At 44.8% G+C, this 25,159-nt stretch overlaps 1 protein-coding gene across 5 annotated transcripts in view; it reads right to left on the reverse strand.

The window, feature by feature from the left end:
* Positions 1-25,159, reverse strand: part of HLCS (holocarboxylase synthetase) — a 345,950-nt gene that overhangs the window by 256,179 nt on the left and 64,612 nt on the right. For all 5 annotated transcript variants that reach the window (XM_064279451.1, XM_064279450.1, XM_064279449.1 and 2 more), the window contains exons 3-5: positions 16,621-16,783; positions 11,278-12,227; positions 3,683-3,865 (exon numbers count right to left, since the gene is read on the reverse strand). In XM_064279451.1, coding sequence (XP_064135521.1) covers positions 3,683-3,865; positions 11,278-12,227; positions 16,621-16,672 — 1,185 coding nt within the window. In that variant the 5' untranslated portion in view covers positions 16,673-16,783. The remainder of the gene's footprint in view (positions 1-3,682; positions 3,866-11,277; positions 12,228-16,620; positions 16,784-25,159) is intronic.

Raw genomic sequence — 25,159 nt, forward strand, 5'->3', positions numbered from 1 at the left:
GCACAACTCAGGGACACCATAATAGTGCCTGCTGTTGTTGTTAGTTGCCGTTGAGTCAGTTCCGACTCATGGTGACCCCAAGTGACGGAACAGAACTGCTAAAATGTTAAATGAAAGATATTACTTAGCTATGACACTTAAATAATTTCTTTGTAACCAAAAGAAAATGCCAACAATATAATGGAAAACTGCTAAATGATGCTCTGTTAAATTGATACAAGAAAAAAATTAAATCTCAGAACTACTTTACAGTTCTAGGGTCCTACACACCAAGTAGCCTAACTCTCCAGCGACACCTTGTGGTAAGACATCTTTGCTTCCCAGCAGTGCAGAGTATTTCACATGAAAGCAGGCAGCAGTGGACAGGGTAGGTGAAAAACATAAACAAAAAATCAAATTTACAAAAAAGACCAGACTTATTGATCAGACAGAGGCTGGACGAACCCCCAAGACTACGGCCCTAAGACAGTCTTCTGACCTGGCACTGAAGCCACTCCTGGAGACCACCTTTCAGCTGAACAACAGACAGGCCCATAAAATAAACAGTAACACCCAAGATGAACATGTGCCTTAGAACAATCAATTCTATGAGATCAAGATGAAAAGGCAGGAGTGGACAGAAAAGCAGGATGAAAGGAAACGGGAACCTCGGACGGAAATAGAGAGAGTGCTGACAACGGAGGGGAACACAGCCATGTTAGGGAACACTTTGTGTACAAACTACCGAGTGAGAAACTAATTTGCTGTGCAAACTGTCACCTAAAACACAACAAAAAAAAGACCAATGTGGGCAGCAGAGAGCACACGGAGGCATCTGTCATCTCTAAAGCTCATAAGGCTGATGAGTTAGCTAAGTGGAAGACACAGATAGCAGATGACCAAGTGCCACGGTGCTCTCCATGCAACTTCATTCTATGGGGGCCAACAAGATCTATTAAGATGAGCTGCAAGAAAGAAAACCAAATAGAAAGGACCAGCCAATTCTATCCCCAGCCTCTGTCGACCAGATCAATAAATATCAAGGCACCAGCACAGTGCCAGGAAGGAACTCTGAGATGTCTCAGCCTCAGCATCAGAGAAGAGCAGGAGGAGTCATCCAGCTGCTTCCAGAAAGACCATCAGTCAGTGGGTGCCTGTCTTCACATCAATCTGTACCATAATCCTTTAGAGAACTTCCATTCAAGGGAAACACAATATAAAACCCCGAATTCTTACATTTCACCCTACAGAAGATTCAAAGTCTTCAATGAGGAGTTACCAGCCCTTAAGAAATGAGGGCATATACAAGAATCACACATATACTTGCTCAGTCCTTGGGGTCCCAGAGTAAAACAAAATCGAAGCAGAGATTAGGAACAGGAAAAAAAAAAAAACAGGCCACAGCATAGGTATCCAAAAAGATCAACAAGACCAATTGAGGATCTCAGATGAGAAATGAACATTTCTGAAAATTACTCTTTTCCTGAGTTATGATGTGACAAGGAGTTTGTTACGTCTGGAGTTTGTTTGCAGTGCTTCTGTATATGTACATAAAGCAACCACCATCCATCTGTCAGTCTGTTGAATTATGGTGGCTTGAGTGTTTCTATGATGCTGGAAGCTATGCCCCTGGTATTTCAGATACCAGTAGGGTCGCCCACGGTGGACAGGTTTCAACAGAGCTACCAGGCTAAGATGGACTAGGAGGAAAGGCCTGGTGATCTATTTCTGAAAATCAGCCAGTGAAAATCCTATGAATCACAATAGAATATTGTCTAATACAGTGCTGGAAGATGATCCCCTAGGTTGGAAAGCAGAACAGTCACAACAACAGGCTTCAACACATGCCAGTAATAGTAAAGACAGTGCAAGATCAAGCAACATTTTGTTCTGGTATATATAAGGCCATCATGAGTTAGAGCCAACTCAATGGCAATTAACAACCACCACCACGCACTAAACCTACTGCCGTCTAGCCGATTCCGACTCAGAGCGACTCTGTAAGATAGAGTAGAACTGCCCCACAGAGTTTCCAAGGCTGTACTCTTTACGGAGGAGCCCTGGTGGCACAGTGGTTAAGAGCTCAGCTGCTAACCAAAAGGTCAGCAGTTCAAATCCACCAGGCACTCCTTGGAAACCCTATGCAGCAGTTCTACTCTGTCCTATAGGGTCGCTATGGTCGGAATCGACTCAATGGCAATGGGTTTGATTTGGAATTTTTACAGAAGCAGATTGCCACCTCTTTCTCACACAGAGCAGCTGGTGGGTTCCAACCACCAGCCTTTCAGTTAGCAGCCAAGCACTTAACTACTACACCACTAGGACTCCTCCACCAGGTACTAGTTAGTCACATTATAGACATTAACTCATTAGACCTCCCAGGAACCTAATAATATTGCACTCCCATTTAAGTCACACCATTTACTGAACTTTCACATCTATTATTTCATCCAGTCCTCAAAGAACCCTATAATGTATCCGAATCCTTAATGTTCTCAGAGTTTATACCAGGCTTCTCTAAGCAAGCACATCACACCCTCATCACTCACGGTTCTGCTTTCCTCCGAAACCGAAGTTTGCTAAGGGCAAGAGTTTAGCCAAAGGAAAATGCCTCCTCTTTTAAAAATGTGGGTTTCAGGGTCTGATTTGTTCTTTTCAAGGGCAAGCAGGTGAGTCTGGTGTTGAGAGTCACCTGGACTAAACTCACAAAGTTACCTGTGTGAGGGAGACAACAGAAATAGACCCACAAAGTAATGTGCCCCACAGAACAAGAAATTGACAGCTGGGCAAAGCAAGGGGATTAGAGAGAAGGCACACCTGGGGAACCTGGCAACCTGCCCACAACCAGGTATCAGTCACGCCATCAAATGCAGACAAAAGGTCAGGAAAATGCCTGAATACATTCTCATCTCCTTGGGCATTTTCCTCTCAGACACGGCTAGGAAAGACATGAGCTGAAATCCAGAGCTGCTTCTACCACAAGATGGCAGTCGTCAGCACAAATAAAACAAAAGTTGTGATCTTCCCGTCCCAAGGTTTGCTGAGAAAAGCCCAAATCAAACCAAATGTTTTTATGCCAAATGATCAAAGTTTGGTTTCCAAGTATCTTCTTTACACATCAAACAGTGACTCTAAAGTATGAAGTGCCACAACCTTAAGATTTAACACCTTCAAACTCCAATAGCGAGGCAGTGGTGCCTCAGTGGTAGAACCCTCGCCTTCCACGCAGGAGACCTGGGATCCATCCCCAGTCAGTGCACAGCCACCACCTGTCTGTCAGGAGACCCCTGCATGCTGCTATCACGCTGAACAGGTTTCAGCTGAGCTTCCAGGGGAAGACAGACCAGGAAGTCTGTCAGCCAATGAAAACCCTATGCATCGAGACAGTCTGATCCGCAACCAATGATGGAGATGGCATAGGACCAGAGAGCATTTCGCTCGTTGTACGTGGGGTCGCAGTGAGTCTCAGGCCCACTGGATGGCAGCTAAACCAACTATAAATTCCAACAGTCTCCTCTCTCCCCCTTCCCAAACACTAAAAAAAAAAAAAAAAAAGCTGTATTTGGAAGTCTTTAAGATGGTTTCCAAACACAAAGTCAAAATAGAAATGTATCAATCGCAATGGAACAATTAAGAAAAAGGGCCAAGGTTTTCCATAAAAGACACCCTGCGGTGATTTCTCCCCTGCTGGGATCACACTCACCTCAGCAGCTGACAGTAAGTGGAGAGGGGTTAAGGCAGGAACTTGTCTCATTTCACAACTTAGGCCAAGGGCTGTCAGGATCTCTATAAGGACTTCATATCTTCTACAGTTGCTTGACTTGAGCAGATTAAGATCTTCTTGAGTTTGTACTTCCAGCGAGCTGGGAGGTAGTTCTAAGTGCACCTAAGGGGGAAAGATACCACTTTGTAAAATGGTAGCACTTACAGATACTGAGGAAAACAGCTTCTCTACCAGTTTCTCCGAAAATTTGAACAGGAATCCTTCTAATTATGATTAACGTATATAAACTTTGAATCTGAATACCTGGAAACTAATAATGAGCAATAAAAAGACTTGAAAGAGACTATTAAAATCATAGCTATCAGGCTGAGAGGCCACAGTGGAAATGGTACTGTCACTAGAAAATGATATCACGTTTCGTAAAGTAGACACACACACACACACACACACACACACACACACACACACACACACAGCCACTGAGTCAATTCCAACTCACAGCAACCCTACAGGACAGAGTAGAACTACTGAACTGCTCCACAGGGTTTCCAAGCTGTAACGTTTATGGAAGCAGACTGCCACATCTTTCTCCCTTGGAGCAGCTGGTGAGTTTTAACTGCTGACCTTTCAGTTAGCAGCTGAGTGCTTAACCACTGTGCCACCAGGGCTCCTGGTAAAGTAGAGGGTTAGCAAAGAACAAGGGAAACCCTTCATGAAATGGATTGGTACAATATCCACAACACTGGGTTCAAGGAAACCAAGGATCGTGAAGATGGCGCAGGACCACGCAACATTTCATTCTATTACAACAAGGTCGCCATGAGTCAGAGCTCACTCAACAGCCACTAACAACAATACTGGTTACTAACCATTACAAACTCTTTTTGGGTCCTGACTTGTACCACTACTTAGTTATGTGACCTTGGGTAAGTCACTCTATTTGGTTATATGATCAAAACATTTAGAAACATTGTGCTGAGAGCCTGATTAAATTCCCTACTGAACTCAGGGAGGTACAATGGGTCATGCTTGAGACTTCCATTCTAGCCATTAGGTAACACACAGCTGGGAAATACTCAGGAGGAGAGCAGCCATATTCACCATTGTTCAAAGAGATGGAGTGAGGCTTCAGGGCCACCAGAAAGGCCTGCCCGCCACCCTCCTTCACCAGACTGAATTTTAACATTTAGAACTTTGTGTATTTAGCTCAAGGCTTTGTTGTCCAGTTGAAATTAAAATATCCCACTGCCACAACTTCCCTATCAGCAGTCTGTGTCTTGGCATGAAGGAACTTCCACCCCCCTTCAGATCAAATTTTAATAGGTGCTACAGCTTGGAAGGTACGAGAATACTGAGTACCCAGAAAAGCAACCTGAGAGCGTTTGTTTTACTTTGTTTTTGCCAGGGGCCCACAGTATGCAGAGTTCCCTCCCTGAGGTTACAGGAGCATTGTGAAAACAGAAAGCAAGGTGTCAACCTTCAGGCAACTTAAAAATCTCTCAATTCCCACCCAAATCTTAAACAAGCCCAACACGCTGGATTAGGCTCAAAAATTGAAAGATGAGGCCAATCTGAAAGGTTTGCAGGACGCTCTCCAGCATGGGCCGCAAACTCCAGGTGGTCAGCTAAGGTGCTGGCTGCTTTACCCACGACTAAACACGCGGGTCAGAAGGAAGCCTCTGAACAGCCCTGGAGAGGGGAGGAGGTGGAAGGCAGAATTCCTTCAGGCGTCCATTTCCTACCGGCCCAGCACCCTGCCTCACATTTAGAACTTCTTGTATTTAGCTCGGGGTCCCTGGGTGGTGCAAACACTTAACACACTAGGCTGCTAACCGAAAGGCTGGAGGTTCAAGTCCACCCAGAGACACCTCAGAAGAAAGGCATGGTGATCTGCCGTTGAAAACCCTTTGGAGCACAGTTCTACTCTGACACACACGGGGTCACACATAAAGTCGCCTCCTACTGCACATTCTTACCCTAACTGCGTGTGCCTCTCACGTGGACAAAGCCAGTGCCGGCCTGGACAACCAGCATAGCAACAGGCACGTTTAATTCACATGGGCAGCAGGCTGTCCCAGGCGGTTAACCCTTACAGGTGGTGGAAACAGGAGGAGCCCAAGGGCGAGGGGGAGGGAGAGGCACAGGACCAAAAGCACGTAACACCAGCTGAGCTGGATGAGCACACGGAATATTCAAGAAGTACACACAGGGAGATGCACGGAAATCATTTTCACACATGAAACACACTGAGGAGGAAACAAATGACTGGCCTACAAGCGGGTCTCTGGAGTCCGAGAGAAAGGACAACTGTTGAAGCTGTGGGGAATGACTTCTTGCTGGCTCACGGTTTCGAGACTAGGTGTGTCTACAATGGAGATAACCAGAGAGGCCACCTCGATGAATCGATGAATCGGGACAGAACACCACTCCTGGTTGTCAGGTATCTGACAAGTGTCTCATCCTCTGGTTGTAATGCTGTTACCGTAGCAATGGAGCTTGGCTTCTTCTAAAAATAAGACTTTACGGGGACAAAAAACCTAGTGATCAAAGAATGCTATAAAATAGTGGTTCTCAACTGGGGGCAGCTGTGTCCCCCAGGGGACATGTGGCAATGCCTGGAGTCATTTCTGGTCGCCACAAATGGGAAGGGATGCTGCTGGGTGCACAAGACAATGCCTACAGTGCACACAACAGCTCGGCCCCCAAATGCCAATGGCACCACGGTGAGAAACTCTGCTCTAAAAGCAAAGCCACCTCTGCCATGTGCTGATCTGCATAAGAAAACAAACCAGGGTTAAATCCATTTTCCAGACTTTATTTGGACAAGTACATGCCAAACCCCCTGTGCATTTGATACTCACCGATCGGCATTAACCAACTGCCTTAAGTTTTCCCAGAAGACTTAATCAGCTCAGCAAGTATACAAATATTTCCCCTTTCTCTTTATTATTATCAATGGCAAGGACAAAAAACACAAAGCCTCTTGGCAGCTATGCCACCACATACCCTGCAGCTGTGTGCTGCCCCTGAAGTTCTCCACCTCCTCTTACTTGGTGACATCACTGCTAGGTTTATCACAAAGATGAACACTATGAAACTGAACAGGAAAGGGGAAACTAACCAGTCTGCGATAATATTTATTGGTGGATCTCCACATGGTACAATAATGACACAGGCCTGAGGAGAAAGCGGTAAGCCCGTCACATGGAGACTGGAAGTCATTTAAAATCAAAAATGGCATTCTAATCCCTGGAATCTGATTTTGAAGCTGCATCATATTGCCTCTTTTTCCTAAGGCAGCGCACTGTGGTATCAAATTTTATGATAGTACGGGGGTCGACTGAAATGGTGCGACAGGCAGACTGGCTATGTAACGTAGAGAAATGGATGGCAACAGTGCCGAATCAATTTTCTAGTACAAGTCTGCAGGCAGAGGCGGTCAGTGCGCTATTCAAAGCTGAAATACCGCTTGAGGAAGTCGGTTTTAGAGCGGATTTTCTGAGAGTGCAGTTACTATAGTTACCATATCTGCAGCGGAAAAGATAAGGGGAGCATTTATTGGGCCTCCAAAACCTGGCTCATGGGGTTTGCAGCCCTACAGGAAACCTGCTGGCGTGGCACACATTCATCCGGCCTGATGTCCACGGTGCTGAGGTCAGAGATCTCTAGTTGCCTATTTCTGAAGAACAAGTAAGTGGGCTTTAGGACAGCAAAGACACACACCTAGACCCTTCTGAATAATGTTTGATAAGAAAGCCCAAGAGACTTGGCTTCTAGAGACTTGGCTTCTAGCACGGCTGGAGAGAGTCACAGCATACAAAATGAAAACAAACAAAAAGGTAAACAATTCTCTAGCTCAATAAAAAGATCTTTATAATGAAACAAAATCTGTGTCATCCTCATCTAGGGAACTGCTGTTGTTGTTAGCTGCCTTCCAGTTGGCACCGACTTATGGCGACCTTACGTGTAACTGAACGAAACGCCTGACTCTGCACCATCTTCATGCTCGCTGGTACGTTCTTGGGAACGATTCTGTGCCCACATATCTATGTCTACTTAATTTTCTCAATTAGATAGTCAAATCCTTAAGGACAAGTGTTTGTTAACTCTAACAAAAACTTCTGCCCTCTAGGCATTAAAAGATTTGCAATAAATGATCATGAATTTTGAAATGGCCTCTCTTGCTACTGTTCATTTATTTAAAAAATGCTAAAAAGAAGAAGAAGGGGGAAAAAAGCAGCAGAAGAGCCAAAAGAACTTCTAAGAATGAAAAGGGAAGCACCATTTTCCTTTCATATTCTCTCTTTCCATTTTTTTCTTATCTATGTGTTCATGTGCCATAAATCTAAATAACTTCAGGATTCTCTCAGTTGAAAATTTTCTCAGCACTTAGTTCTTAAAAAAACAAACCAGTTGCTGTCCCGTCAACTCTGACTCGTGGCAACCCCACCTGTGTCAGAATAGAACTGTGCTCCACAGGGTTTTCAGTGGCTGATTTTTTGAAAGCAGGTTGCCAGGCTATTCTTTCAAAGAACCTCTGGGTGGACTCAAACCTCCAACCTTTCGATCAACAGCCAAGCTTAACCGTTTGTGCCACCTTGGGATGCCATTAGATTTTAGGAGTGACAAAGCATAAGAAAGGAACCAGGAATTTGGAGATTTAACACTAACGCCCTATCTATCTCAGCAGCTGGTGAGCACTCAGTCCATTCTTGGAAACCAACTCCGATATTTCAAGGTGATGGTCACTGATGTTTAGAATCATGACCCTGAGGCACTCCACTTCCTACATTAAATAAAGGCTCGATTATGTTAATCAGGCTGTACCTTGAGGCAAGGAAGCAGACCAATGTATTCTAGACAGATTATTACCAATGAAGTTCAAAACAAAAAAGAAATTTCTGCCTAATCCTTATGAGAAATTTTATTTGATTATAATGCCTCCTCCATGGCTTGTCTGTCAGTCTGTCATACTGTGTTCGCTCTTGTGTTGCTATAATGCTGGAAGCTATGCCACCAGTATTTCAAACACTAGCAGGGTAACCCATGGCGGATAGGTTTCAGTGGAGCTTCCAAACTAAGATAGGCTAGAAAGAAAGGTCTGGCAATCTATGTCTGAAAATGAACAAATAAAATCCCTACGGATTACAACAGACCATTGACTTGCCTGATTTGGACACAGCATGAAGAGAGATCAATTGCTAGAGGATGACATCATGTTTGGTGAAGCTGAGGGCCAATGAGGGTGAGTGAGTCCAGTGAGATGGACTGGCAAAATAGCCACAATGATGGACTCAAATATACTGGTGATTATGAGGATGACGCAGGACCGGGCAACATTTTGTTCTATTGTACATAAGATCACCATGAGCCAGAGCTGACTACATCACAGCTAACAACAACATAACACCTGCTGCCTCCTTCCTCTATCACAGGTTTTTGGTTAATAAGAGTATGCAGGCCATGTGAAAGCCCTGAACTAGACCTTCTCACCATCAGTAAAAAGTCCCAGCCAATGTCAGAAGTAACCCCCAGCACACAGACTCTTGGAATCATTAAATATACTATCTTAAAGAACCTACACCCTTTCAAAGATACACCTGGATCTTGGGGGACATCTAGCTCAACTGGCGTAACACAGTCTATAAAGAAAATGTTCTACATCTGAGTATGGTCTTAAAAGCTTGTGAGTGGCCATCTGAGATACTCCCCTAGTCCCACCCCATCTGCAGCATGGGAGAATGAAGAAAACCAAAGACACAAGGGAAAGATTAGTCCAAATGATTGATGGACCACAACAACTACAACCTCCACCAGGCTGAGTCCAGCACAGCCAGAAGATGCCCAGCTACCACCACCACTTGCTCTGACAGGGATCACAATAGGGGGTTCGGGATAGAGCTGGTGAAAAATGTAGAACAAAATTTTAAGTCACAAAAAAAGACCAGACTTAGGTCTGACAGAGACTAGAGAAACCCTGAGAGCACGCCCCCAGACACCCTTTTAACTCAGTACAGAAGTCACTCCTGAGGTTCACCCTTCAGTCAAAGATCACACAGGCCCATAAAACAAACAATAATATATGTGTATGAGATTAAATGGGCACACCAGCCCCAGGGCAAGGACAAGAAGGCAGGAGGGGACAGAAAAACTGGATGGATGGAAATGAGGAACCCAAGGTCAAGAAGGGGAGAGTGTTGACATGTCACGGGGTAGGCAACCAATGTCACAAAACAATATGTGTTTTGAAACAAATTTGCTCTGTAAAGCTTCTTCTAAAGCACAATTAAAAAAAAAAGACTATAGCCTTGGAAATCCTAGTTCTACTCTGTTCTCTAAGATCACTATGAGTTGGAATCAACTCAATGGCAATGAGAAAGGAGCCTTGGTGGTTCACTGGTTAAAGCGCTCACCTGCTAACCAAAAGGTCAGCAGTTCACACCTATCAGCATGCTCTGCAGGAGAAAGACCTGGGGGATCTGCTCCTGAAAAGATTACGGCCTAGGTAGTGAGAGACCATCTAAGATACATCAGTTGGTCCCAGCCCAGATGGAGAATGAAGAACACCAAAGGCACAAGGAAAATATGAGCCCAAGAGATAGGAAGGGCCACATACACCAGAGACTCCATCAGCCTGAGACCAGAAGAACTAGATGGTAGCTGGCTACCACCAGTGACTGCCCTGACAGGGAACACAACAGAGTCCCTGATGGAGCAGGAGGACAGTGGGATGCAGAACTTAAATTCTAGTAAAAATACCAGACTTAATGGTCTGAATGAAACTAGAAGGACCCCAGAAGTCATGGTCCCCAGACTCCCTGTTAGCCCAGAACTGAAACCATTCCCAAAGCCAACACTTTAGACAAAGATTAGACTGGACTATAAGAAATAAAATGATACTCAGGAAGAGAGTGCTTCTTAGCTCAAGTAGATACATGAGACTAAATGGACAGCTCCTGTCCGGAGGCGAGATGAGAAGGCAAAAAGGGAGAGGAGCTGGTTGAATAAATTCGGGGTGGAAAGGAGTGTGCTGTCACATTATACGGAAAGCAACTAGAGTCACATAACAATGTGTGTACAGATTTTTGTATGAGAAATTAACTTGAACTGTAAACTTTCACTTAAAGCACAATTAAAAAAAAAAAAAGATTACAGCCTAGGAAACCCTATGGGGCAGTTCTAGCCTGTCCTATAGAGTCGCTATAAGTTGGAATCGACCAGACGGCACACAACAACATCTGTGACTATCTCAAACCCAGTGCCATCTCTGTGACTATAGCGCTCCATTAAAAAACCATCTGTATGAGACCAAAATGTCAACAATTACTCTAATGCAAAGATGAAAAGATAAAGGGACAGGGAAACTAGAGTACTGGGAATAGGACAACCAGAACATAATTAAAGACTGAAAAATACAACAAATGTCACTGAACAATGTGTGTAGTAATTGTCAAATGGGAACCTAATTGGATGTGTAAACTTTCACCAAAAACACAATGAAATATTATTTAAATAAAAAGAAACACCTGGAAGATTTACCCTAAAGACCATTAAATCAGTGCCAGCCACAGTACCTGGCAAAGAACAGCTTCTCCTCCATGTGTTCCAAAAGGCACTTGTATGATCATCCTGTCCTTGTCCTCATTGTCCAGGTGGCCCTGGAGCTTGCCCGGGATGAGCTGCTCTCCAGGGCCCTCCTCATAGATGAAGCCACTGCTCAGAACACTAAGCTTCACTTCACTCTGGTCAGCCCCGGAGAAAAGCAAGTTTTGGACTGTCTTCTGCGGTGTCCCCTTGCTTGTCACCTGGAAGCCACCAAATGTGAAGGATGAAGACAGGCCCAGCACCTTCCCTCCCTGAGAAAGATAGGCCATGACCTTTCGGTACAAGACTTCGGAAATGGACTCCTTGGTGGCGATGACCAGCAACACGCAGTTGTCTGGCCATGGGTCTCTGAGAGCACTTTCCTCCCGTAGGTGATAGACAGTATAACAGTCTGTGTCCACACAGTCAGCCAGAACAGCCTGGACCTGCTGGCACCTGCCAAGGGCTTCCTTGGAATCTGGGCCCACATAAACTAGGATGTTGGGTGCTTTGCCCATGGTGTTGACTCTCTTCCCTTCTCTCTTGGGGCAGATCTCATCAGCAACACTCTCCTCCAAACTGCTACTATAGTCATAGGGAAGATCTGGAATGTTCTCTGCGGATGCAAACTTGACTGACTCAATGGTGCTATTCTCAAGTTCCAAACACTCATGGCAGCTAGACAGATGGAGGTGATAATGCTCAACGGAGCCTGCTCCTCTGTCACTCTCCCCAGAAGGCTCTCTCCCAGAGGCACTGTCTCGCGCCTGTTTGGCCTCTTCACCAAGGACCTTGGGGTCATCTTTGCCAATGTGTGCCATAGCATCTCGCTCAGGCTTAATCTCCACAGAGGATTCAGGGTTTGGCTGCGTGATCTCAGCTTGCTTATCTGAGGCCCGGTCCTTAAGTTCCTTCAGAGTGGATTCATGCAAGTGCACCGCTAAAGCAAGAACAAGGAAGACAGTTATTCAACACTTCTCATCTATCACGTGCCCCAGTGCAACTTCATTGCACTCTTTGGGCACACCATGACTTACACACCAGGACAGCCAACCCACCCAGCTCCCACCCTCATTTCCCCCTCAGCTCTGCAGCAGAATCCTTTGGAACCACATAACCACTCCCACATACTTGAAGACCCCAAGTGAAACCTCAAGTTTCCACATCTTTCCTCTACAAATCAGAATGTACAGGTCTTCCCTTCCATTCCCCTTATTGACTGGTAAAGAACGTGAGATTCAGAGAGGTGACTATACCCACTTACCTAGATTCAGTACCTTAGGTGTTAACCATCCTCTGCTATGGTCCGTACTTTTTAAAAGAGTCCCTGGGTGGCACAAACAGGCGCTTGACTACTGAAGGGTAAACAGGATTTGTGAGGCGGAACATGAGTGCCCTCATACATTCCGCCAGTTCACTACAGTTTGCATTCTTATGTAAGTCCCTGGCATGTAGCCACTATTGTCCACCACTGCTATAAAACCTTTGTCCTCCCATTGCGGTGTGCAGAGATCTGCTCTGGTCCTACGGCTGCCCAGGACTTGCCTCGGTATGTGTGCCTCCCTAATAAACTGCTTCACTGCCATGATGAAATTGGCCGCCTCTTTCTTTGGTCTCTTGGCATCCTCTATTTTGGGGGGCAAGTTTCAAGTTACTGGTCTGTGCCTGGCAAGCCAGCCAGAAGACCAAGGAAATAGCGAGTGGGAGTGAGGCCTCTGCGAGGGAAACCCCAGGTTGGCCAGCGACTTCCATGTGGGGTGTCTGGCCAGTATATGCCTGATGTGTGCAGACCGCTTCATGAGTACAGGGACACCTCGAAAATGCCAAGCAGCGTAGCCAGGTTGTGGGCAGACACATACCTTCATAGCTGTGGAAAAGAAGCTAGGAGAGCAGAAGCAGTCATGGGACAACCCCTGCTCTGTCTGTTCAGCTGGCCACTGAAACCCAGCTAGCTGCTGAAGCATGCATAAGATCTCTGCAGGACGAGTTACAGTTAGAAAGGAATGTGCGGCAGGTATGTGTGGCCACAACTAACGTACTGAGCAGCCACATCCATGAACAGGATGAGCAGCTAGAAATGTTTGCCTACGTGTTTGTAAGGATGGGGGATTTGAGGGGTGGGGGAACAATCCCCTAGTCATTGATCAAAGCCCTACAACAAAGGGACCAGAGGTAGCTGGAGTGGCTAAGCAGGTCCCTGGCACTGAGAACACCCTGTAAGACCCAGCACAAAGCAAGAGTTAAAACAGTAGAACAAAAAAGGAATAAGAAGCACTTCAAGGTAGCTTGTGTTAAGCAGCCTTGAAGAGACCTTAGAGACCCTCTCTGGAATTCTCTGATACCTGCCTCTGCCAAAATAATCCAGTAGCAACCTAGTCGCAGCAGCGGTAGTAAGGGGAAAACTCAAATAGGAGGGCCCTTTTTCAGGTTACCAGGCAGCTGGGCTGAACCCATGCTTGCACTTGGTGTGGTGGGGGCATGGCTCCACAAATGACTGCGAGTCCCGCCAACTTTGCCCAGATCTTCTGGCTTTCAGAAATAATTACAACTGAGGATTAAGCCTAGGTCCCTCTGTCATCAGGGAGGATCAAATGCCGTGTGCTAAAATTAAAGTTCAACAAGAAAATGAAAAGAACTGTATGTCTTGGATTTTTAGATACCATTGCATGGGTGACTGTGATCTCTTTAACACCTGGCACCAAAATGAGGAAAACTTTTGGGTTTGAGGTCACCATCATTGAGACTCTTGCCTAAGCCTGACTATAGATAAGTCCCTTCAGGGCCCCTACAAACCCCTATTATATGTACTGATAATGTTGATGTATAGAAGTACACGTCTGTTAACTTTTGTCTCCAAGCCCTGATGGGAATTGCTGCCATTAGTGCCATTTTTAGCAGAGCACATGAAAACTATGATGTGGGATATAGCTAATAGCCTGGCCATTCGATCTGGTCACTGACAACACTTGGACTAACACATAGGCAAGCCCCTATGGGAATGCGACATCTGGATTAAAATCACTTCTGTTCCTGATAAGCTTTTGTTGCTTGTGTGGATGGCCACCAGAAATGCCCCTATGCTGAGAGGGGAAACAACCAACGAGCAGACCACTCTTGCCAGCTGACTGCAGAGGCTGAAGCATCCTCTTCTCCAGAGCTAAGAGATATGCAACCAACCACTACCTGGACTTGAGAGGATGGCCCACAGAGATCCACACACCACCCTAGACTGGGCCTACATACATGGACTGCCACTGTCATGAGAAAACGCCAGACAGCATAGAAAAGCTGACCTGCCTACAAGACACTGGCCAAGGCTAAAACCTGCCCAGGCACAGATTCCCGAGCCAACAGGCCAGGGTGTTCCTAGAAGGTAAATCATAATGGGACCTCTTATCCGGTACAGAGGCTTCCACTGGATCTTGAATGAACTCTCCATGCTCTATATCACCCTCAAGCCAGCGGGGCAATTGAGCACTTCAGTGGACAGGCTTAAAAGCTTAATGGGAAGGGACAAGACAATGTCAACCTGAATATATATCTCAGGCAAGCAGTTTGGGGTCTCAATTCAGCAGTTCCCTGCAAAGGCATGTATCATCTGCACCATATGTTTGATCAAACTGTCCCATCCATAAAATGTGTTTCTCTTGTATTCAACTGTTCCTGACAAAATACCTGGTTTCCCACGGGGGCCACTCTCAATACTAGGACAGATAGTCTGGGTGGCTATACCTGGGCAACCCTTGCCTCAGGTTCCATGGAAGAAGGCGTGGTGAGGAAGGATTGTTAATGTTGTCTCTTTTCTTCCCAGATTACCTCACAGTGATGGACAGGCCTGAGAGCACAACAGAACTTCAGGGTCCCGAGCCCTCCTCTCTGTCGGGCACATTACACTCTCTGGAGTTGGAGCCCTTGCACCTCCCCAGTCACTCTTATGTCACTGAAATGTGAGAATACCCATCAAGTCAAGGACTCTGGAGAGCTCTTGCTACTTCCTCCCTCCTCCATGGGTTAGCCTTGTTCCAGTAAGTTCACAGGTCCACCATAAGAGGGCAGGGAACAGGAGAACAAACAAAACTTTGACCTTTAAACCTTCTAGTTTCAAAAGGAGAATCTGAAAATGCGACATTTGATATCTGTAACTCTTTCACCACTACAGCTGCCTGCCTCCTTCTTTGGTCTTTCGGCACCCTCCATTTTTGGAGGTATGTTTCATGTTACTAGTCCATGCCTGGCCAACTACTAACCAAAAGGTTGGTGGTTTGAGCCCACTCAGAGGCACCTTGGGAGAAAGGGCTGGCAATCTTCCAAAAAATCAGCCACTGGAAACCCTACGGAGCATAGTTCCACCCTGACACATGTGGGGTCGCCATGAGTCAGAGTTGTCTCACCAGAAACTGCAACTGATTTGAGGTTTTTTTTTTTTTTTCCCTTCTTTAATCTCTTACACAATGGTGTAACTAAAAAAAATGAAAAGGGCACGTATCTAGGGTCTATCCAAGCACACTCCAGGAAAAAGACACTCTTGGGACACTTGCTTGGATCATTTGGGGAGAAGGGTCTTTCAGGCCTGGTATATAAGTTTACAATCATTGATTCAAAAAAACACTGATTGAGTACTTGCTATGTGTCAGACATGGTGGGCACGCACACATCACAAATCAGAGAATTAAGTGATTGACACAAACTTATAGAGCTGATAAGTCATACTCATTTGCTCCTGATACGAATGAAGACATAGACATAGAAAACCTGCTTTTAAGCTTTTAAGAACATTTTGTATGTTTCCTGAAAAAAAGATCTGTTCCAAAGACTTGTGGTGTAGGTATTTTAAGTAAAAAGTTGTTCGACTTAGAACTTCAGAACAAAAATGGCTACACTTCCCACTTAAGCAGGACTATAGTCTAGAAACTAGTTATACTATATTAGATGGAACCCTGGTAGCACAGTGGTTAAGAGCTCCGCTGCTAATCAAAAGGCTGACAGTTCGAATCTACCAGCCACTCCTCAGAAACTCTAAGTCTGAAATAAATATTACGTGGGTCCTGAATTTGAATGCCATCTTCTGGACAATATAATTATGGGAAATCCTGGATTAAGAAATTTAATAAACACTAAAGATGTATTCAGGGATAAACCTCCTCGCCCCCCCCCAAAAAAACTTGACACACATATGAATATTATACTATTCTGGTAAAATTAAATCTGTTGACTGAGTTAAAACGGAAATCAGGATTGCCGTTTAGCCATGCTAGAAAGGAGTACTTGGCAGTTCTTAACTGAATAAGCTACGATGTCCTGCTATGACGAAAACATTTTCCAAAGTTACTTACAAACAATCTTTTGGGGTACCAGTCCATTGCCCATCTGAAGTCTATCTTCCATGAACGCTATCCCCAGCTTGCTGAAGTCGTCCACGCTTGCTTCAGCGATTAACCGATATGGGTCCCCAGGTCTGCACGCCAATGGCAGGCAACAGTCAGACCACTTCACAACCTGAGAAAAAGCAGGCGAGGGAGGAGGAAGGAAAAGAGGTTGACATTTTTTCATCTCTCAAATAACCAGATGCTTTATTTTTCCCTTCAGATCTCCACCACTATATTACAGTCAAATGTAATGAATTGCTAGATATTACATTTTATTAATATCAGAGTCGTTTGGGCACAGGCATTCTCAATTCCACCTGATAACAGTGCCTAACCAGTTGCCATCATCAGATGCCAACTGGTGGTACCCTAGGTGTGTCACAGTAGAAACATGCTCCATAGAGTTTTAAATGGCTGATTTTTTCAGCAGTAGATCACTAGGACTTTCTTCCGAGGTGCCTCTGGGTGGCCTGGAACCTCCCACCTTTTGGTTAGCAGCACGTGTGTTAACGACTTACAGCACCCAGGACAGCAGTGCTTACAAAGCACTATAGCCCTCTTAAAGTCTAAAATACTTCTCAAGGAACATAAAGGGGGAAGGGCCATTCCCAGAGTCTGAAAAACAGAACTGCCCTTTAGTAACAGAAAATAATGAGAGAACAAGTCCACATTAGCAAACTGCAGGTCAGCTTTTCTCAAAGTGTGGTCCAAGACTACCTGCCCCAGAGCTACCTGGGAGTACAATAAAAGTGCCAAGTGCTGAGCCCTCCTCCTCTCTGTTGGGTACATTATACTCCCTGCAGTTGGAGCCCACATGCCTCCCCAGTGACTCTTATGTTGTTGCAATGTGAGAATACCCATCAAGTCAAGGACTCTGGAGAGCTCTTGCGGCTTCCTCCCTCCTCCATGGGTTAGCCCTGTCCCAGTAGGTTCACATATCCACCACAAGGGGGCAGGGAACAGGAAAACAAACAAAGCTCCATCCTTTGAGCCTTCTAGTTTCAAAAGGAGAATGTGAAAATGGGACGTTGGGTATCTGCAGTGGCTCTGAGGGTTTTCCAGGGGAGAAGGAGAGCCTGCCTCCGGAGTCCGAGGACCTGGTGCTGTCAGTCCTTAGGCAAGTGGTTCAACCTCTCAAGTCTCAGCTTCCTTATTTGTAAAACAGGAATAATGGTAATGTTAATACCTGTTACTTTACAGACTTGTGCTAATGGGATTGGAGGCCATATATAGTGGCCCTAGTAGAAAGCTTGGAACGAAATAAAGGCTTCATTAATGAAAGCTGCTATTACTAGTTATCACAAATCTGGCCTTAAAAGCAACATGAAGTGTTGTGATCTTTTTCGAAATTGCCATGAACGATCTCCCTACCCCCAAAAAATATCTTCTCAGGGAGCTACTGCACCAGATTTCATAATTAGAGATACATAATTTTAAATATCATTTCTGATATTGGTGGGGCTAGGTTTGTAGAACTAACTCCCACTGAAAACAATGAAAAAATATGTAACACGTCCTCTTAAAAGCACTGAAGAATTGACAAGATACTGGGGAAATGCTAGGCCAAATTCTGGGTAGATCCTGGACCTAGAGTGATAAGCCACTTTGCCTGCAGGGTACCTGCTCAACCAGGAAACTTGGCCTTCAAAAGTTAAGGTACACCTCATAAGAAAGAAGTAATCTTTTACGGTTGCTAGAGATGAGAGGGAAACCCTGCAGACACAGTGGTTAAGAGCTACAGCTGCTAACCAAAAGATTGGCAGTTTGAATCCACCAGGCACTCCTCAGAAACTCTATAGGGCGGTTCTACTCTGTCCTATAGGGTCGCTATGAGTCAGAGTTGGCTGGATGGCAACGGGTTTAGAGAGAGGGTTTAGAGAGGGGAGGGGTGAGGAGGGAAAAAAAGTAACTAGACAATAAGTAAGTGGTAATTTTGGTGAAGGGTAAGAGTACACAATACTGGGGAAGCCAGCACAACTTGACCAAGGCAAGGTCATGGAAGCTTCACAGATACATCCAAACTTCCTGAGGGACTGAATTACTAGGCTGAGGGCTGTGGGGACCATGGTCCTGGGGAACATCTAGCTCAACTGGCATAGCACAGTTTATAAAAAAAATGTTTTACATCCTACTTTGGTAAGTATCATCTGGGATCTTAAAAGCTCGTGGGTGGCCATCTAAGATAATTCACTGGTCCAATCCCGTGTGAAGCAAGGGAGAATGAAGAAAACTAAAGATACAAGGTAAAGGTTAGTCCAAAGGACTAACGGACCACAACTACCACAGCCTCCACCAGACTGAGTCCAGCACAACCACATGGTGCCCAGCTACCACCACCAACTGCTCTGATAGGAATCACAACAGAAGGTCCTGGACAGAGCTGGAGAAAAATGTAGAACGAAATTCTAACTCACAAAAAAATTCTAACACAAAAAAAGACCAGACTTACGGGTCTGACAGAGACTGGAAAAACCCTGACACCCTTTAAACTCAGTACTGAAGTCACTCCTGAGGTTCCCCCTTCAGCCAAAGCTAAGACAGACCCATAAAACTAAAAGAGACTAAGTGGGCACACCAGCCCTGGGGCAAGGACAAGAAGCCAAGAGGGGACAGGAAAGCTGGTAATAGGGAACCCAAGGACAAGAAGGGGAGAGTGTTGATATGTCATGGGGTTGGCAACCAATATCACAAAACAATCTGTGTATTCACCATTTAATGAGAAACTAATGTGCTCTGTAAACATTCATCTAAAATACAATTTAAAAAAATGTACTCAAAAAAAAAATGGTCAGTAATGGTAGCCAGGTACCATCCAGTTCTTCTGGTCTCACAGCAAAGGAGGCAGTTGCTCATGGAGGTAACTGGCCACTCATCGCACCTCCTCTTCCTATTTCTGGCTGTCCTTCTTCCTCCGTTGCTCCAGGCCAAGAAAGACCAACTGTCATGCCTTGGATGGCTTCTGGCAAGCTTTTAAGACCCCAGGCACCACACAAGGAGATAGGAGGTAGAACAGAAGCACTAAACACATTATTAGGCCAATTAACTGGAATGTCTCATTAAACCATGATCATGACCCTAAACCTCCAAGCCAAGGAACCAAATTACATGAGGTTTTTGGTTGCACATAAGCAGGCTCAGCTGCTACTTTTGTTTGTTTCGTTTTTTGGTCATTGTAAATATATCACACAACTTTTGCCAATTCAACTTTTTACAGGTGTACAACTTACTAACAGCTATAATAATAATTAGCTATAAACCCTACCCTTATTCAATGCCATTTTTCCATCACCATTAAACACCCTCCCACCCCTGTCCAACTCCCTCCCACCCCTGGTAAGAACTAATAAACTTTGGTCTCTGTACATTTGCTTGTTCTTGTCTTTTTACATAAGTGAGATCATACAATATTTGTCCTTTTGTGATTGACATATTTCACTCAGCATAAAGTGTTAAAGCTCCATATTGTGGCATGTAGCAAGACTTCAGTTCTCCTACTGGCTAAGTAGTATTCCAAGGTATGTGCGTACCCCATTTTGTTTACCCACTTATCGGCTGATGGGCGCTTGGGGTGTTTCCACTTCCTGGCTACTGTGAATAGTGCTGCAAGGAATATTGGTGTACAAGTCTCTGTTTGAGTCTCTGCTTTCAAGACTTTTGGGTATATACCCAGGAGTGGAATTGCTGGGTCATATGGTAGTTCTATTTTTAGTTTTTTGAGGAATTGCCATACTATTTTCCACAATGGCTGTATCATTTTGCATTACCACCAGGAATGGCTAAGGGTTCCAATTTCCCCACATCTTCACCAACATTTGTTATTTTGTTTTTTATCTTAGCCATCCTAGTGGGAACGAAATGGTATCTTCCTGTGGTTTTGACTTGCATCTGTCATATGGCTAATGATGTTGAGCATTCTTCATGTGTTTGGTGGCTATCAGAATGTTATCTTTGATGAAATGTTTATTCAAGTTCTTTGCCCGTATTATGATTGGGTTGTCTTTTTATTGTTAAGTCATCCCAGTTTTATATACATTCTGGTTATTAGATTCTTATTGGATACATGGTTTCCAAAGATATTCTACCAGTTGGTAGCTTGTCTTTTCACTTTTTTGGTAAAGTCTTTTTAATTTTTATAAGGTCTCATTTATTTTGACTTTTGCTGTTTGTGCTTTTGTTATTATATTAGATAATGGACTGTTAAAAGCCAGGCCCAATAGCGTTGCCCTTGTATTTTTTTTTTCTAATAATTTTATGGTTTTAGATTGCCCATTTCAGTCCTGAATCCATTTTGAATTTGTTCTTGTGTAGGCTGTGCGGCATGGATCCTGTTTCACTTTTCTGCATGTGGAAATCCCTCCATAAAGTTTTCAATGGCTGGTTTTTTGGACATAGATTGCCAGGCCTTTCTTCTGAGGCACCTCTGGGTGGACTCAAACCTCCAAGCTTTTAATTAGCAGCTGAAAGCATTAGCCATTTGTATCACCCAGGGACTCCATATCACCCCCAAGGGGGCTGAAATTGTTTCTTGGAGGGATAAAGAAAATCTTAGATATCACAGTGGTGTGTGGAGCTCCAAAGCTCTACTTGACAAAATCTTATTTCTTAGTATTTCATTTCTCCCATTAGAATTTAAATTTAACTTTTTTACTTGGCGGTGTCAATAGCAAAAAGAAAAAATGCTGAGAAATGCTCCTTACAATAAACAATAAATGCAGGCCTTTTTGGACAAAAAGGTTGAAACTCACTCACTGGCCTGGAATATTTGGGGGAAGAGCAATCTCAGAATTTTCTCCGAGCTCTACTGGCCACCTTCCCTTCGTTTACCACCTGCTTCTCCCACCTCCTCCCAGGCCCAGCCAGAGTGAGCGGGGCTGCCCTGGAGGGTCGGGCCTGACCAACCTTTCAGCGGAATTCTACATTTTCAAATATGGCATCTTCAATCCACGATAAGAGTTGAAAGCTGCAGTTCAGACAGATATTTAGTTGATTTACCCCTTTGGGAACAGTGGAAAGGATGTCTGTTCAGAAGGATGAGAAGCTAAGCTAAGACCCCAGAGAGGGCCGAGTTTTCAGAGGAGCCTGAGGAGGAATGTGAAAAGGAACGGCTCAACCACCTGCACAAGGCTAAAAGCTCCACTGTTCTCACAGCTCTGACTGCTTCACTGGCAACCAAAGGGTGGGGAAGAAATGCTCACTGGGCCTCAATGGAGACCCAACCCAGAATTTTGTTGTTAAAACATTGATTGAGCACCCTGCTGTGGTGGGCACTGAAGTGGAGCTTTGCCTAAAAGCAAGCCCTAGGTGTAAAAGGAGCCAATAATTAGATTCTCCCACAGCTCTGCAGGAGGAGAGCAGCAGAGGCAAACAAAAGAAGGGGAAGGCCAGGAAGAGGCAAAAAGCGTGACACACACCTCCCTGATTAAGTTTCGCAACTGTCTCCCCACCTAAGTGCATTTCCTCTTTCTAGGAACATGGGTCACGAGCCACAGACCACGCGAACACCTCTAAACAACACCGGGCACTCCGATCAAAGCAAGACCGCAACACTGACACCTCCTCCAGGGGTGTGTGCCTTCCAGAGGATGAAAGCAAACACAGATGGACATACTTCAGATCGGAGCTTCAGGACAGAAACAAAAGGGAAGAGAAAGAAAGGGGAAGTCAAATCAAAGCCTCGCTCCCCAAGATCAAAGCTGCAGAAGCCCTGGTTTGCCCTAAACAAAGTGACTTCCTCCTTTGAATGGCAAGCAGAAATCTGTTCAATGACCGAAGCATGGGACGTGGTGTTAGAATTTAGTACATCAGGCAACGACCTTTCTGCTCTACGCAACTTAAGCTCATGTGCAAGAGAAAGGCCAGATTGATTAGGCAGTGGATTAAATGGGTGAGCACAGCATTTTACCAGGGTGCCCTTCCAACGGCTGCCTGCAGCATGTGGGGAGCTGACATCCTGCAGCAGGTGAGAAAAGGAAACCTCAACAACCAGGTATAGTCAGTTACCCAGGGTCAGATAATCGACCTCGCTAATTTTCCTGGCTCTTGTTTGTCCTCTTCCAAATCAACTTAATTGCACGTTGTCGTCATCGTTAGCTGCTGTGGAGTCAGCCCCTAATTCATGGCACCCCTGCGCAACGCAAAGAAATGCTGCCCAAGCCTGTACCATTCCCATGATTGGTTGTGGATTGGACCATGTGATCCACAGGGTTTTCATTGGCTGATCTTCAGCAGTAGATCTCCAGGTCTTTCTTTCTAGTCCGTCTTAATCTGGAAGCCCCACTGAAATCTGTTCAGCATTATAGCCACACACAAGCCTCCAGTGACGGACAGGTGGTGATTGTGTGTGAGGTGCACCGGCCAGGAACTGAACCTGGGTCTTCCGTACAGAAGGTCAGAATTCTACCCCAGACCACCACTGCCCCCTCAATTACATGGCAGGTGTTTAAAAGCTCTAGTAATGAATTAAATGGAGGAAGGGCTGGATGCACAAAGAAGTGAAGCACTTTAAACTATGAGACTAAAGGGAGGAGGTTATTTTTGACCTTCAGTTATCCTTGCTGCCTTTCTGTTTGGGAGCACAGAGCATAAAGGACTGCTACAAAAATTTCTGCTCTCTATTATGTAAAGAGACAACATAACATGCCCTATGGAGCTTTTAGAAACCCTGGTGGCGCAGTGGTTAAGAGTTATGGCTGCTAACCAAAAGGCCGGCAGTTCAAATCCACCAGGCACTCTTTGGAAAGTCTATGGGGCAGTTCTAGTCTGTCCTATAAGGTCGCTATGAGTCGAAATCGACTCAATGGCAATGGATATGGCACTTTTAAGAGAAGGTATCAGAAAACCAAGTAACAGTATGAATGGTTATCACAACTCCACTGCAAGCAAGAGCTGAAACTACAAACCGACTAAGTGAAAATGGTACTGAAAAGCAGAACAGCCACAACTTATCTGTCATTTTGTCATATTTGGTGCTCGTGTGTTGCTATAATGCTAGAAACTATGCCAGGAGCATTTCAAATACCAGCAGGGTCACCCATGGTGGACAGGTTACAGCAGGGCTTCCAGACTAAGACAGAGTAAGAAGAAGTGCCTGGTGATCTACTTCTAATAATCAGCCATTGAAAAATTTATGAATCACAACAGAATATTGTCAGATATAGTGCTGGAAAGTGAGCCCCCCCCCCAACCCAGTTGGAAGACACTCAAAATACACAGTGAGCTCTCAACAATGAGTGGAGCATACCAATGATAGTGAAGATGAAGATGGTCCAGGTAACGTTTCATTCTGTTGTACATGAGTTCGCCATGAGTCAGAGCCAATTTTACAGCAACTAACAACATCTACCCATCTACCTACCTACCTATCTATCTCCTACCAGGTCTGTTTCCCCGGTAGACCCTGCCTGATACGACTGGATTATTGAAAAACAGGAAGAAGAGCAGGTTGGGCTATTAATAATACGGAATTTTCTTTTTAAAGCAGAGGACTACGAACGACTAGTTTTGGGCATGTCACTGAGTTTGAGGTGTTTTCAGAACTCAAAATGAGAGGTCTAGGAAGTAGGCTGCAATAGAAATCAGCTGATTTATGATAAACCAGGCTTCGTATGAAAGGAAGAAGTGGTAGGAACAGATGAGATGACCTGAGAGAACATCAGCAGTCCTGCTCATTAAAAATATAATGTGATAGTTTCAGGGGACATCTAGGTCAATTGGCATAACAAAGTTTATTAAAAAAAAGTTCTGCATCCCACTTTGGAGAGTGGCACCTAGGGTCTTAGAAGCTTGTAAGCGGCCATCTAGGATGCATCAGTTGGTTCCAACCCACCTGGAGCAAAGAAGGATGAACAACACCAAAGACACAAGGAAAATATTAGTCCAAGAGACAAATGGGCTACATAAACCAGAGACTCCATCAGCCCAAGACCAGAAGACTATGTGGTGCCCGGCTACCACCAATGACCACCCTGACAGGGAACAAAACAGGGTCCCCAAGGGAGCAGGGGAAAACTGTGGTGCAGGACTCAAATTTACGTAAAAATACCAGACTTAATGGTCTGACTGAGACTAGAGGAACCCCAGAAGACATGGCCCCCAGACTCTCTATTAACCCAGAACTAAAACCATTCCCAAAGCCAGCTCTTCAGACGAAGATTAGACTGAACTATAAAACATAAAAAAATACTCATGAAGTGTGCTTCTTAGTTCAAGTAGATACACGAGACTAAATGGGCAGCTCCTGTCCGGAGGTGAGATGAGAAGGCAGAAAGGGATAGGAGCTGGTTGAATGGACACAGGAAATCCAAGGTGAAAAGGGGAAGTGTGCTGTCACATTACAGGGACTGCAACTAGGGTCACATAACAATATGTGTATAAATTTTTGTATGAGAAACTAACTTGAGCTACACACTTTCACCTAAAACACAATAAAAAATAATAACGCGAGCCACAAATCTGAGCCATGTAGGTCATTTTAAATTTTCTAGTAGCGATATTCTAGGTAGTAGCC

This window comes from Loxodonta africana, chromosome 2 (genome assembly GCF_030014295.1).
Source record: "Loxodonta africana isolate mLoxAfr1 chromosome 2, mLoxAfr1.hap2, whole genome shotgun sequence".
Lineage (NCBI taxonomy): Eukaryota > Metazoa > Chordata > Mammalia > Proboscidea > Elephantidae > Loxodonta > Loxodonta africana.